The sequence below is a fragment of the Hemicordylus capensis genome, chromosome 6, assembly GCF_027244095.1.
Source record: "Hemicordylus capensis ecotype Gifberg chromosome 6, rHemCap1.1.pri, whole genome shotgun sequence".
Taxonomy (NCBI): domain Eukaryota; kingdom Metazoa; phylum Chordata; class Lepidosauria; order Squamata; family Cordylidae; genus Hemicordylus; species Hemicordylus capensis.
This window is the reverse complement of record NC_069662.1, coordinates 139510591-139526382: the sequence shown is the minus strand read 5'-3', so window position 1 is coordinate 139526382 and position 15792 is coordinate 139510591. Positions and strand designations below refer to the sequence as shown.

The following is a 15792-nucleotide window of genomic DNA, read 5'->3' as shown; positions in this document are numbered from 1 at the left end:
TCTCCCCATCCCCAGACAAACCAAGACACAGGTGGAACACCCAGGATCCAAAACCAACAGAAGCCAAAAAATATCGCCTGGTCCTCACCCTCGTTGCCCCCCAAACTGTCTCCCCCAAAGGGGCGGCCCCCTTTGGTGTCGCCCCTTCGGTGGCAACCCCACTGCCACAGGCCTGCAGTCCTTTTGTAAGCCCAGAAAGATGGCTAATCTGGGCAGCTGACCTTCAATAACTGCTGACTCACTCCCTCTGGCCCCAGTCCTGCACAAACTCACCTGCAGGGCAACAGCCACAGCCCCACACATTAGGGGGCACACAGGCTGGCAAGCTGACAACAGTAGACAGCAACCACACACAGGCTCTCACCACTGGGCAGCCACTGTCTCTGGGAAGCAGATGTTAAAGCCTCCTTCTCCCTACAAGGCTTCTGGCCTAAACAATTGAAAAAAAAAATCCTAGAACATAAACTGAGAAGTACCCCCCTGCCTTGCAGGTGGAAGTGGGGTGTATGTACTATGTTATATTATAGTCCTCTGCTAACTTGGTAAAGAGGCACCTTTTAATGTGGTGATTCTCTTTATTTAGCAGGGGGAGAGTAACTTGCCCTATTCAGCCCCAGCACAGTACCTCCAGTGACTGTTGCTGGTGTCTATCTTATGTTTCTTTCAGACTGTGAGCCCTTTGAGGACAGGGATCCATCTTATTTATTTATTTGTTATTTCTCAGTGGCTCCATTCCCTGAGGGGAATATCTTACAGTGCTCACATGTAGTCTCCCATTCATAGGTAACCAGGGTGGACCCTGCTTAGCCAAGGGGACAATTCATGCTTGCTACTAGGGGTGTGCAATTTGGATTTTCGGTGTTTCGATTTGGATCCAAACCGAAACACCCCTGTTGTGTTCTGTATCTGAATATTGCCCATCCGAATCACCCCTGATTCGATTCGGATCCGAATTAATCCGAATCCGAATCGATTAGGATTTTAAAAAATGGGTCCTGGGGCCAAAAGAGTGGGTTGGGGTGGTAGTGCCTAATGGGTAGAGGCTACCACCCAAATTGCAGAGGGATTGGCCAAAGGGCTCATTTTTGGTGAATTTTTGAAGTTTTAGTGTATTTGGGGCAGATTGGGGGCATAACGTGGGATCTGGGCCAAAAGAGTGAGGTGGGGTGGTAGTGCCTAATGGGTGGAGGCTACCACTCCAATTGCAGAGTGATTGGGCAAAGGGCTGATTTTTGGTGAATTGTTGAAGTCTTTAAGGTTTTCCCCCATTAGGTATAATGTAGGGTGTATCGCTTCACGTCAGGGGGAAAGGGGTGGCCTAGAGCGGTGTGGGGTTGGTGGTAGTGCTGGGTAGGGGCAAGGAAGCTGCTAGAATTTTTTCAAAGGATTTGGGCAGAGGGCTGATTTTTGGTGAATTGTTGAAGTTTATGCGTCTTTAAGGTTTTTCCTCATAATGTATAATGAAGCTTTCAGCAGCCCCATAAGTGCACTTGGGGGGTGCTGGGGTGGCCCAGAGCGAGTGGTGGTGTAGTTCACATAGGGTGCCAACCACCCCCATGGGTTTCTAACCCATGGGGTACAGGGTTCTGTTGTTTCTGAGGTATTCTGAGTGTGGATTCTATGATAGCAAATTAGAGTGGATTCATGGTGTCTCATTGAAAATCATTTGCTATCATAGAATCCCTACTTGTTACCACAAGAGGGGCTCCCCTCCCACTGTGTGTCAGCACTGGTGACTTTCAGCCAGTGCTGCAACACTGATGGGCACCCACCCATCTCTGTGGGAATCTCCGCAATGCATTACGCACTCGGTGAGCAGAGAGGCACCTTTTAAAAGTGGTGATTCTCTTTACTGAGCAGGGGGAGAGCAACTGGCCCTATCCATCCCTAGTACAGCATTTGTGATATGTCAATAATATAATATGCACATATCACACTATAAATGTGTGATATATATCTAAAATATGATATATATCTAAATAGTGTGATATGTATCTAATAATATAGTGTGATATGTTAATACTTGTATTTGTAGACAGTTTGTTAGGACCAGGCTAAGGTGTTTTTTTTTTTTTTTTTTTGGTCTTTTCAGAAGAAAATGGGGTTCCTGCCTCTTCTCAAAAATTTAAAAATAAATAAATCACAAGGCAAAGCATTTTGAATGACTTGGGAAGGAAATGAATGAGAAAATGAAGGGGAAAAACATGGAAAATATTCCATAACTTTGGAATATTCCATAACTTTGAAGGAAAATTTCAGCAGTTGTTCCTTATCAGTGAAACAAAAATGACCCAAGGATAATAGAAAACTTGAGCATGTCAGTGGCCAGTTTCAATTTTCTTCTTTTTGTGCTGTAGCTACATTTCTTCAAGCACTTGGCAAATGTGCTTGAAGCAAAATTTCTGTTTGTTTATGACGATGATGAATTATGGGAATCAAGTTCTACATATAGAATTCAAACCAGAGTGGTGTTATAGCTATGTATAGCTATGCTAGGTTGGTTTCACAGCCGCAATCCACCCCTGCAGGGGTGATAGACCTATTAGGATGGTCCGTCCAAAAAGGCTGCTGGACCCAGTGGGATTTCAAAAGGCCTTGGAGGATTTTGATGTCGGTGCGGCCGGTGATTCTGTCGATGCCCCGGTGGGAACCTGGAACAGGGGACTCAACAGGGCAGTAGACATGATTGCTCCTAAGTGTCCTTTCCGACCTGCTTCAAAAATGGCCCCTTGGTATACTGAGGAGCTGCAGGGGCTTGAAGCGGTTGGGTAGGTGACTAGAGCGCAAGTGGAACAGAACTCGGTTCAAATCTGACAGGATTCAGCATATGACCCGTTTGAGGACTTATGCGGTGACGGTGCGCGCAGCAAAAAAGAGATTCTGGTCTGCGCGCATTGTGGCTGCAAGTTCACGCTCAGCGGAGCTGTCCCGGGTTGTGAGTAGTTTGGTTTCTGCTCCTTCTACTTCCAGTCAGTCCCCGGAGTTGCTCTGCTGTGATGCCTTTAATGGGTTATTTGCGAATAAGATCTCTTGTATTTGGGCTGACTTGGACTCCACTATTTCTGCAAGGTCTATGGAGGAGAGGTCCAGCGATCCCTCTTGCAGTATTAAATTGGATCAGTTTCAATCTGTGACTCCCAAGGATGTGGACAAGCTGCTTGGGGTGGTGCAGCCTACCTCCTGTTCTCTGGATCCTTGCCCGACTTGGCTTCTTCTAGTTAATATCATAAATGCATTGCTGAGGGAGGGTAGGGTGCCCCCCTGTCTGAAGGAGGCAATGGTTAGACGACACTTAAAGAAGCCTTCCCTGGACCCCTTAGCGATGGATAGTTACAGGCCAATCTCCTATCTCCCTTGGTTGGGCAAGGTGATTGAGAGGGTGGTGGCTGACTAGCTCCAGGCAGTCTTGGAGGAAACTGATTATCTAGACCCATTTCAAACTGGCTTTAGTGTTGGCTATGGGGATGAGACAGCCTTGGTCAGCCTGATGGATGACCTTTACCGGGGAATCTACAGAGGGAGTGTGACTCTGCTGGTTCTTCTGGATCTCTTGGCGGTGTTCGATACTGACCATGGTATCCTTCTGGATCGCCTGGGGGAGTTGGGGATAGGGGGCACTGCCTTGCAGTGGTTCCATTCCTATCTCTCAGGTAGCTTCCAGATGGTGGAGCCTGGTGACAGTTGCTTCTTAAAACAAGAGCTGTTATATGGAGTCCCTCAAGGCTCCATTCTGTCACCAATGCTTTTTAACATCTACATGAAACCGCTGGGTGAGGTCATCAGGAGGTTTGGTGCTGGATGTTATCAGTATGCTGTTGACACCCAAATCTACTACTCCTTTTCATCTTCAGGAAATGGCACTCATTCTCTAATTGCCTGCCTACAGGTAGTAATGGGCTGGATGAGAAATAACAAATTGAAGCTGAATCCAAGCAAGGAGGAGGTGCTCATTGTGGGGGCTCGGAATCTGAGGGGTGTGCAGGATGGGATTACACTCCCCCAGAAGGAGCAGGTGCACAGCTTGGGAGTACTCCTGGACCCAGGCCTCACCTTGGTATCTCAGGTGGAGGCCATGGCCAGGAGTGCTTTCTATCAGCTTTGGCTGATTCGACAGCTGCGCCCATTTCTCGAAGAGGATGACCTCAAAACAGTGGTGCATCAGCTGGTAATCTCCTGGCTTGACTATTGCAATGCGCTCTGCGTGGGGCTGCCTTTGTACATAGTCCGGAAGCTTCAGTTAGTTCAGAATGTGGCAGCCAGATTGGTCTCTGGGGCAACCCGGAGAGACCATATGATGCCTGTTTCGAAACAGTTACACTGGCTGCCGATATGTTTCCAGGCAAAATACAAAGTGCTGGTTATTACCTTTAAAGCCCTGAATGGCTTGGATCCGAGATATCTTAGAGAGCGCCTTCTTCTACATGATCCCCACTGCACATTAAGGTCATCTGAGGAGGTCCGTCTCCAGTTACCACCGGTTCATTCGGTGGCGACTCAGAGGTGGGCCTTCTTTATAGCTGCTCCTGGGCTGTGGAATGCACTCCCAGCAGAAATTCGCAATCTTAATTCCTTGATTGTGATACTGATCATCACGATCAGTATAATTCCTTACTGACCTTCAAGAGAGCCCTTAAAACCCATCTGTTTGGCCTGGCCTTTCAGGGTTTTTGGTTAGTTTTAATTGTTTTAATGTTAACCCAGTTTTCAGGGTTTTAATTGTTCTGATAGTTTAATTGTTTTTTAAGATGTTCTAATTGTTAATTGGTGTTTATATTTATATTTCTGTTTTAATTGTTGTTGTTTTTAATGGTTTCTGTTTTAATTGTAAACTGCCCTGAGCTATTTCGGAAGTGCGGTATAAAAATTGAATGAATGAATGAATGAATGAATGGATGGATGAATAATAAATATGTAATTCATCTGATTAATAAGCAAAACCTTTCAATTTTTCTTTTGTGTATGAAATATATTTATGCTGTCAATAGAAGTTTGATTGTCCTCTCTTTTACATTTGTTTTAACCTCATGCTGATTGCTGACTGAAATAAAGAGATTACCGATATTTATGCTGTGGCATACCACTATAATGTAATTAATTTAAGCAAGATCTACTAGCCATGATTGTCAATGTAGACTTTGTAAGTCTGCTTTGAAACTGCTTATGTCTAGGATGGGTTCATAATGATAGTGGGGTGAACTTGACATAGCTGAACTTTTCAGCTACGTGCAGTCACTGTTTTGGAATTAGACCCTATTACAGCTGAGGGTGCAGTGGGGGCCCTTTTACTGCTGGATGAGTGGATGCTGTCATGATGCTAGGGATGCCCTTCTCTTTTTTCGAACTGAGCTGTGAGAGCATGTGAGGAGCAGGAGGCAGTATGGCTGCTCCCTTACTTACTTTATTTATTTATTTATTTATTTATTTATTTACATTTATATCCTGCTCTTCCTCCAAGGAGAAAACATAAAAATGTATTGCAGAAAGCTGCAATAAAAATAGGTAGATTCAAGGGTTGCTGTTAGGTAGCTTCAAGGTAGGTAACTGTAGGTATCTTCAATAGGGATGTGCCCGGAAGCATTCCGGAAGAAGCAGGGGTATTTCCTTAAGGGAAGGGGAGGGTGCACTTACCCCTCCCGCTGCATTTCCCCTGCCGGCGCTCCGCTGGATCAAAGCCCCTTGGGGCTGCAGTGTATCTCCCTGCTTCCCCTGTTGCCCTCATTGACCGGAAGTGCCTGGAAGTTCTGGGCGCGCGTGCGCCCATCGCACACCCATCTATCATGCATGTGCACACAACGAGTGTGCATGTGCGCAGTACTTCCAGCCGATGAGGGCAATGGGGCGGAAGGGAGGTATGCTGCCGCTCCGAGGGGCTTTGATCCAACGGAGCGTCAGCGGAGGAAATGCAGTGGGAGGGGTAAGTGCACCCTCCCCCACCTTTAAGGGAACACCTCTGCCACCTCCGAAAGCTGAAATGGCCCTGGTGGCCAAAAACCCATATAATGGCCTCCGAAACGTTTCGGGCTCAAGCTTAATCTTCAATAGGTAGCTTCAAGGGTGCCGTGCAGTTGCCTGGCAGTAATAGGCAGCTGAGCTCCATGCAGAAGGAAGTTGAGTGGCCATAATGCTGCCTTCTCATGGTCTTTCTCATCCTCACAACACAGTTTGAAAGATAGTGGGTGAGGAGGAGGGGAGCAAGTGGCTCACATTGCAGCAACGCCTGCTCATCCCAAGATAAGGGGAGGGGCTACTTAGGTAGAAGGGGTCTGACAAGGCCAAGTTGCTGTGGGCCCCTGCAAATATGGAGCCAGCCCTGATGGCTTTTGATACCTAATCTGTGGAGCTCCTGCAGAGTCATCATGCTTTGCTAATAAAGAGCTAGGACCATTGCTATAGTGATATTAACAGTTTACATTAATTGGCAACTACCACCACCACAAGTATTTACTGGCCTTCAACAACAGTTCTTAATGCGGTTTATATAGAAAAATAAATAATAAATAAGATAGATTAAGACAGAATAATAAATAAGACCTGTCTCCAAAGGACTCACAGTCTAAAAAGAAATTTAAGATAGATACCTGCGGCAACCACTGGAGGGATGCTGTGCTGTGGTTGGATAGGGACAGTTGCTCTCCCGCTGCTAGAGAATCACCACTTTAAAGGATGCTCCTTTCCTCAGTTAGCAGGGACTTGCACATAATTCTGTCTGTACAACTCTGAGGTGAGGAAGAGATGCCCATAATCTGTATTCTGGCTATTGATGGCATTAAAATCCTTTTTTTCTCATATTTTTCAAGTATTTGATATAAAATAAAATATTATATGTAGACAATTTCCAGAGGGGAAGCCATGGTAGTCTGTTGCAGAAAAAGCAGCCGACTCTTCGTGCACCTTAAAGACTAACACATGTATTAGCATAGGCATTTGTGGATTAGAGCCTACTTCATCAGATGCATTAAGTTTTATCCTCTGTGATATATATCTACATGGGTACAGAGAAAATATAGTGAACTGTGGAGACAAAGGGCTAATAAATGCAAGAGGTAAAGTCAGTAATCAGTCTTCTGTAAACCTTAAATGTAGGCGTACACTATGGAATTTCAGAATTTTATATATTTAAGTATATAATGTATCACTAAAATCTGTAGATGATATGGTTCAGTGGAAAGAGTTTTAGATGTGGGCTTGGGCTTAAATATCTACTCAGCTGTGAACATACTATCTTTGGTTACCTCATTACATTACAATTTTTGTCAGTTGTGGATGACCTTCACTGGTTGTCAGCATTAATAAGGACTGGAACATCAAGAATTATTTTATATAAATATCTTAACATTATTTTTATGGTGTGAGTATCTGGTTTCATAGCAAATGTAAAGCCTGGTTTATTATTACTAGAAAATGGTATGAGAAAAATGTGGATCTGTAATCCACTTATATATTCTGTATAATATCATTTTAAGGTTCTCTACAAGCAGAAACATGACACTGAAAAGGGAGCATCAAGTTATGCACATATGAAAGAACCTCCAGATGTAAAGCATGCCATGGAAGTTAGTAAACACCAAAGTAATGTGAGTATTTTTTGGGCGGGGGGGAATTTGTGTCATTACCATGTATATCCAAAATGACATGAAGTTGTATAGCTTTGGGCTAGACAGATTCATGATTGAAGAATTGTGTCTATTCTGTCATTATTTATGTCTTGATTCAGATTCTTGTGATTTAGTGGAGTACTGAAGTGTTGATCTTTACTTGAAGTGTTTTGGGGAAAAATTATAATAATTTAAAACATAAAATGATCTAAAGGACAAATTTCCTGCCAGTCTTATGAAATGCTGCTTGTACAGTACCATAATTATAAGCAAATTCATAGAAATGCAGATGGGAGGATATAACCAATAATTAACAAAAGCAAAAACAGCCTACGCACACATTCATATGCATTCAGCATGATTCAGGATACCATGCGCTGTATAATTCTCTTCTGTCTACACAATGAAATGTGACGGGTTAGTCTGAAGAGTTTAATGGCTTGTGAGCTAATGCTAGGAGGCATCAAATTTGGGTTTCTCATGTCCTAAAGTCAATAGTTTGCTGCAACATATTGGGCCCATACCATAGAATATGAATATGACAAATATTTATATACCACTTTTCAACAAAAGTTCCCAAAGCGGCTTACATAGGTACACATAAATTAAAAAAATGGTTCTGTCCCCAAAGGACACAATCTAAAAAAGAAACATAAGATAGACACCAGCAACAGGCACTTGTGGGATGTTATGCTGGGGATGGCTAGGCCAATTGCTCTCCACTGGCGCTCAATAAAGACAATCACCACTTTTAAAAAGGTGTCTCTTTGCTCAGTTAGCAGTATCAATGTTTTCATTTAGACACAGTCCCAAATCCCAGTCCCACAGATTATAAATACAGTGATTGAAGGGAGGCAGAGGTCATATTCTAATTCAGACATTCATATGTTCTTGTTTATGAAGTTTGAGAAAGTACTTTAGCAGAACTGACGTTGTCAGTTTGCATTTTCTCAAAAATTGACTTAGCCCTTTAGCTAGTTCTCAGTTTAAAAGTGAGCCAATCTTAAAACTTTAAGGCTCTTTCATATGTTATAATGCAATGGGTTTATGTTACAAACCCATGCTATGTAAAACTACTGCTAAAACTGTAACATATGAAGCACATATTTGTCTCCTTTCACCCCATGGATGCCACTGAAACATGTTATGGGAAGCCATAATTGAACCTTGATTTTCCACTATGTATATACATACTTGTCTCAGTGCATGATCTGAAGGTATATGATGCAGAAACTGTGCTGTTAACGCTAAGTGGGTTTGAGTCCAGTCATTGCTTGTGTATGAAATGGTAAGATTGGTGTGTTCAGGGGAAGCAGGATACAAATGAAATAAGATAAATTATACATTGAAATCATTAACATTTTAGTAACTATGAAGTATTGACTAAAACAGTAATGTGTTAAATTTACCACATGCTCATGGATGTTTGTATCCTTTTTTCAGTCAGATGTGAAAGTTGCTAGGAGTCTAAGGGATAGTTTGTATGCTTGCTAAAATGGATCTGTTGTGCACTTAATGGAAGATCATGAACACCTGTGGGGTTCCACAGATTGCATTGCATGTGCAATGATACATGTGACACAAGCAGTATACACATACATTTCCATAATCTTCTCTACTTGGGAGGAGGGGGGTTGCACAAATAGAATGTATATATGCAGCCCCATATCATAACCTTAGTTGTAGTATATAACTATTATTTAAAATAGTTAAAAATAATTCATATTAAAAGTATTCATTTAAAAAAAATATTCACATACTGCTCTTCAACAACAAAGTTCTTAAAGTAGTTTACCTAGCAAGAGGTAGGAGAAACTGGTTTCCTGTCCCAAAAGAGCTCACAAACTAATACAAAAAACTACACTGGAGACACAAGCAACAGCTATGAAAGATGCTGCGGCGGGCTGAATAGGGACAGAGGTCATGTGAGACTGTGCAGGAGTTCACCACTAGGTGTACCAAGGGTGTGCTATGGTAACTTTGTGAATTAGTTCTATGGGGGGGAAATAACACTGACATGGGGGATTAATAGGCTTTCCGATACAGGAAAACAACCTTATCAGCTTGCATTCCTCAAGATTATTCCCACAATTATGTACATACACTGTCATGAATTCAGTCAACACATAGGTGGAAGTTAATGAAAGGCAGTCATGATATCTGTGTTTGCACTTTAAATAGAACCTATGCTGAAAATTTTCACCTGTATTAACAGACAGCAGGAAAAAGGGAATATCTTAATTTTTTAAAAAACATGATCTTTCATGAGTTGGAAAGTGGATATATAATCTGCCTATTTTTCCCCTAATGCCTTCATTTACTTACTCTTGAACTGTCAGTTTACTATTCACTTGGGAATTTCTAGTTTTGTAGACATTTGTTTCATCAGGATTCACATGAGACATCATGTTCAGCTCTGAATACAATAGTTTATGAATGGAATTAAGGATTGCAGAAATGAAGCATCCACTCTCTTGGAATTTAGGCTGTTTGTGGAATTGTTGCTTTGATGAGTTCAGTTTTAAAGACTAAATCTATTGGAGAAGGAGAAGGAGGTCAGAACTCTACAAGCAGAATGGTGTGCATATTTACTTAAAGTGACCTGCCAACTCACTTCAACCTTTCTATGCAGAGTTTACATCTAATGGGATTAGAATGAGTTTAGAATTAGTTGCTCAGGTTTTAAAGGAAACTGAAATTTTATACTCGAGGGTGTGAAATGGGAAATTTCCTTTTACACATGAGAATAGTCATCTCCTGATAATATATTTGCACTTCTGAAATTGTCTAGTACTTTATGATTTTGTGCCACCTTGAGTAGAATTCATGCTGAGCTTCATAGTGGGCTGAAACTGTTACAGGGAAGTAAAATACAGTGAACTATCCCAGTGTTATAGCTTAGAGAGGATGAACCTTTCCACTAACTTCATATCTATGACAAAAAAACCCATTTCCCAAATTATAGCAGTTACATTTCTGCCTGTAGGAAATATGTTTGCAAAATTATTTTAGCCAGTGTGCAGTGTTCACTCAAAAGGGTATTTGGAAATAGAAGCCTCACTTTCTCATTCTAAAAGCTTGTGGGCTTAAGATCCAGAGAACTGAATGACTAGTTCTGTGCTCCCAAGGAGATGCTGGCTTGCATTTGGGACTTTGAAAGGCAGTGTGTGATCTGGCATGTAGGTCACTAAAGTGAGGGACTTCAGAGGCACTACTTTCAGGGGCTCTTTTATGTGAGAGGCATTGCCTTGAATGTTGCGTTGCCATTGAGATAGATCTTCTAGGTTATGTGCCTTGCATTGCCCTAACTGATCATCCTCAGGTCAACGAAGGAGGAAAGGGAGGAAGTATAAACAAGAAGAAACTGGATGAGGATGGAGGCGGGGGAGAAAATAGAGCCTTTTTTTGAAGTAACCCTATTATAAGCTTTGCCTGTCAAACTGATGGGACGTTAGCTATTTTTAAACAGAACAGCGTTCAGAATACTACTCAGCAGGGACGTAACTATAATAGGGCAAGGGGAGACAGTTGTCTGGGGGCCCACTGCCTTTGCCCCCCCCAGAGGCAAGTCACATGACCGGCTCCCCCAGACACGCACCCAGCCGGGATTCCTTCAGTTGTATTCATCCTCCGAAATTGATGTGAGTGTTGAGGCCTGGAGCTACCGGAACAACATGAGCCTCATTTAAGATTTCTTTACTTCATGAGCTGAGCTTCAGTGAGTGGGGGGGAGGGGGGGCATTTTAAGATTTTGTCTCTGGGCCCACTCCAACCTTTTATGCCCCTACTACTCAGAATACCAACCGCGAACAACTTTCGGTAGGGCTAGCTAGGTATTGCTGGGCTCAGATCACCTGCTTAAATGGACAAAAAGGCACCTTCCAAAGTCTCTTACATTGAATGGAGGGAGAGTAATTGTCCCTACTAAGCCTAGCATTGCATCTTTGCAGAGGCTAGCTATTGCTGGTGTCTTGAGACCCCTTTTGGGACAGGGAACAATTTTATAATTATTTTTGCTATTCTTTTGCTATAATTATTTTGTAAACTGCTTTGATAATTTGCTGCTTAAAGGTGGTATATAAATAATAATAGATAACATGCTATATTATGAGCATATGCTGTTATGAACCTTGTGCTCACAAGCTTCCATTCCTGGTTTGTCATAAACCATTTTTCATTCTAGTTTCTTAACCAACAAAAGTTTTTCACTTGGCTTTTAGTTCGCATCTCCTCCAGAATGGAGGTGTGCATCCACATATCAGCCAAATTTACCCCAAAGTCCCTGTGAGCTATCAGGAAGCACTTCACACACAATTTGGGTTTTTCATCACCTGTTAATGTGTAGCCCAATCTATATCCGGGGTAAAAATATCCCCTTTTTGTGTCAGTTTTTCTGGGCAACTTCGAACACCTCACAGAAAACCTATGCTAAAGCCTGGTGTCTGGAAAAGCTCCCTGTGATTTTGACAAATCACAGTTGTACAAAACAGGAAACTACAGCTAGTATTGAGTCATAGAGGCTATTCTCACGCATGGTGGAAACTGGGCTAAGGGAGCCCTGCCCATTTTCCACTGCATGTGTGAACTGCCGGGAGCCATGTGGCTCCCAGTGGCAAGCCGTCTTAATTCCCCGCTTACACAAGGTTAGCAGAGCGAATGCTCCGCTAACCCCGTTTACCTGGTCGTGTATCACCGTACTGTGGCTCTATGCCGTGGTGACTCACAAGGAGACTCCAGACCGGGAGGCTACAACAAGCCTCTTGGCATTGGGGGACTCCTCAGAATGCCCCATGTAGTTGTGTGGGGCATTCTGGGACTTCTGGGGGTCAGGAGGCCCCCGATCCCTACCACCCCAACCTGGAGCTGATAATGGTGTGGGTGGCCGATTTGGCCGCCCAGAGCGAGCTGCGTGCTCATGTGCGGGGAGGTGTGGAGAACCTCATTAAAGTAAGCTTTTAGTCTACTACTCTCATGTGAAGGGTAAGTCTGGGAGCCCAAGATTCATGCTGGCTCATACTTGTAACAACAAACCATGGTTACATCTGAACCCAATTAGTATGAATATGGTTGTGCAAATGTTCACCTATAAACATTTTTCAAGGTAATGATTTTGTGGAAAGGGAAACTTTCCCTTAATTTCCCAATTCTTCATGGCTGTTTGCAAGTATTGGCAGCCAGTGTTGCCCCTCTTTCCTGCTTTGGCAGGCACCATTTTCTCTTCTAGTTTATCCTTCTCTGAGTACTCCCAGCCAGTCAGGGAGCATGTATTAAATGTGACCATGTTATTACATCATGTAGTCAGGACCAGCCCTAGGATAATGAGTGCCTTGGGCAAGGAGTGCCTTTGGTGGCTTCATGGTAGTTGATGGAATTTCAGGCTTGTCATTATTACCCAACCAACCTGTAGAGTTTTGAATAGAAGGTTAAAGACATTGCTTTCCCCACCACCGGTTCCTAGCTCACTATAGACAGTAGACTCAACAAGCAGTGAACCAGCAAGCTCAGCTCAACACCTTCAGATAGGCACCCTGGATGACTGCCCAGCTCATCCACACTTAAGGCCAGCCTTGCATATAACCAGTCAGATTGAACTTAAATGGTGTCACAAGCAAGAGTAAACAAAGCACTGAATGGGTGTCAAAGAGGGGGAATGTTTTTTGGCCAGTGCTCCTTGTGCAAGGCAGGCCCTGAAATCACCACTGCACAGTGTGTCAAGACAGGAAGCATCAACTCAGTTACCTTAGCAATGGGAACACACTCCCCTCACACAATGAGCAAATTGGGGTGTCCTGTTGTCTGGCAGCAACCTTGTTACTGAGGCGCTAGGAGTGGCCACAGGAGCTCTGTTTGAAGCAGTAAGGTGGCAACGTTCACTGGAACAGACAGCAGGCACAGGCAGCCAAGCCCAGGGAACAAGCAAGGGCTATTATCTGATCCTGAGCTGGGCAGCAATGGAGGGCCCAAGAGAGAAAGAGAAGAGATGCAGCCTACTGACATCAGCCACACAGAAGCTGGCAGGGCTGGACGAGCAAAGTCACTGGGACAGGAGCAGGGGGAGGGTGGGGAGGAACAGGGAGGGGCAGGAACACACAAAGGGACCAAGGAATGGGCAACAAGTGAAAGGGAAGGCATGGGAAACAGCTGGGAAACAATAATGGAATGAGTGAGTTGGAAAGGCTATGGGGGCTGTTCTTCCTTTTAAAAATGATGGTGGTGGCCAGTGATAACTGGTGTGAGTTGAGAGGGAGCCTGAGCCCTCTGGAGGAGAGGTCACAGGGTGAAGAAACCCCCTCCCTACCAGAGGCGTAACTATAGGGGGGGCAGGGGGGGCACGTGCCCTGGGCGCCATCTTTTCTGGTCACGTGGGGGGCGCCGCCATGACAAATTTTTATTTTTATTTTTTAATTAATTTTTTGTTAATACAAATGTTTCCTGCTCAGTGCAGCAGCGCTGCAGCAGTCAAGGGAGCGCGTCGGCGCCCCCTCCCCCATGAGCGGTCCCTTCCGCGCCGCCCGTGCCTCCCCCATTGCTTTGCTGGTGCCTGGCGGCCAGTCAGTGGCCTGGCTTGGCGGCGGCGGCAGGCACTTGTGAGGAAAAACCTAAGTATAATGTAGTATGTTGTGGGGGCGGGGGGGGCATGGGGGGGCACCATTTCAGTGCTTGCCCCGGGCGCTGTTTTCCCTAGTTACGCCTCTGCTCCCTACTGCTTGTCTGAGGCCTGCCGGTGGAAAGAAGGAGAGCCTGTAGTCTGTCTAGCAATGTGAATGGCACACCTGTGAAAAGTCATCTAAAGGAGGGTGCTTTTCACAGTGGATAAAATTATTTGTAAAAAGCACCTCCTTATTTGGCTCTGTCCTAATTAAGATGACTCATGGACTGGGAAACGCATATCCTTTGCCAGCTACTGTTCTGCTACATGACATTAGTATTATCAATGGAGCATGGCAACCCACAAACTATATATTGCAGACATTTGCAAACTGTTTGATGTCTCTGTCTCTCTCCAACATAAATATATCTTTGCCAGGGTGCCAGAAGAGTAATAATTTATGGGAGGAAAACGTATTGCACTAGACCTTACATCAAACTTGATTGGTGAAATAACAACTGTCTGACTTTTTCTACCGTCTCCGCACCGTGAAATTAACCACACTTCCTTATTTCATTTACTGTGTGGCTGCCACTTGGGAACAATAAGAGACAAAATTGCTGCAGTGTTCCTCGCAAGATCCTGCACATTTTTCTGTGTGTTTGAACTGACAGTTTCAGTCCTAGCTTCTGTTTTGAGCACATATGCTGGGCTTTAATTTGCAATTTAAATGGAAGATGGGGTCCTTTTCAGAAACCTGTTCCTGCTGCCTTTATGGTATTCACTTCACCTCATGTGGTCATTAGGGTGAACAGCATATAATTAGCTAAATCTATGTAAAGCTCTGAATTGCAAGAGTCTGCATATGCTTCTGGTTTCACTGTAAAATTACATTCAGTGGTTTGTACAACTATAGTGAATGAGATGCATTAATTTTAATAGATAATAATAGGCAATTATTTTAGCTATTTCACCTGGATTTTTAAAAAAAGACTCTTATTACATTAAAATTGTAAATATCATCAAGTGACCAATGGATATAAACTGCCTTATCTGTCAAAGTGAGATGGACAAAAGCTGGACATTAAAATTGATATGATATTTTAGAAATATTTATTAGCTGCTCTGTTCTTCTTTATAGTATGATCTTTCTACAACATATATGAAAAGCTAGTGGCCATAAAATCATGATTTTGTTTTTATTTCTTTTATTATCATTTTTTAAAGCTTCTGTCCACTAATGCCAACTTAAATCTTTTGATAGCAAGCTTAAAATTTGAAGGCAAATTATGTGAAATTACTTTGCTTTTCAGATAAAGAGGATATTGGAGAAGGAGAAAAGAATAAGGAGCTGTACATTGTCTTTTTGTATTTAACATGACATTTATTTGTTTTTAGGAAAAAATGCTTTGCCTTTAGGTCCAAAAAGAAGGCAACTTACAGTTAGTTAAAATATGCAAGATAAAAATAAAGTATAAAAACAGGAAAAAGAAGAGAAAAAAAACAGAGCCAGGAAAAATAAATAAATAAATAAAACCCCAGAGATGGAGGATACAGACCAGCATAACAAAATATTTAGGAGAAGACTTAACCAGGAATCAGGTGAAC

General features: G+C 43.2%; 1 protein-coding gene across 1 annotated transcript in view; it reads left to right on the top strand.

The window, feature by feature from the left end:
* NEBL (nebulette) overlaps window positions 1-15792 on the top strand; it is a 105005-nt gene that overhangs the window by 14307 nt on the left and 74906 nt on the right. The window contains 1 exon segment of the mRNA XM_053259666.1: window positions 7464-7574. Coding sequence (XP_053115641.1) covers window positions 7464-7574 — 111 coding nt within the window.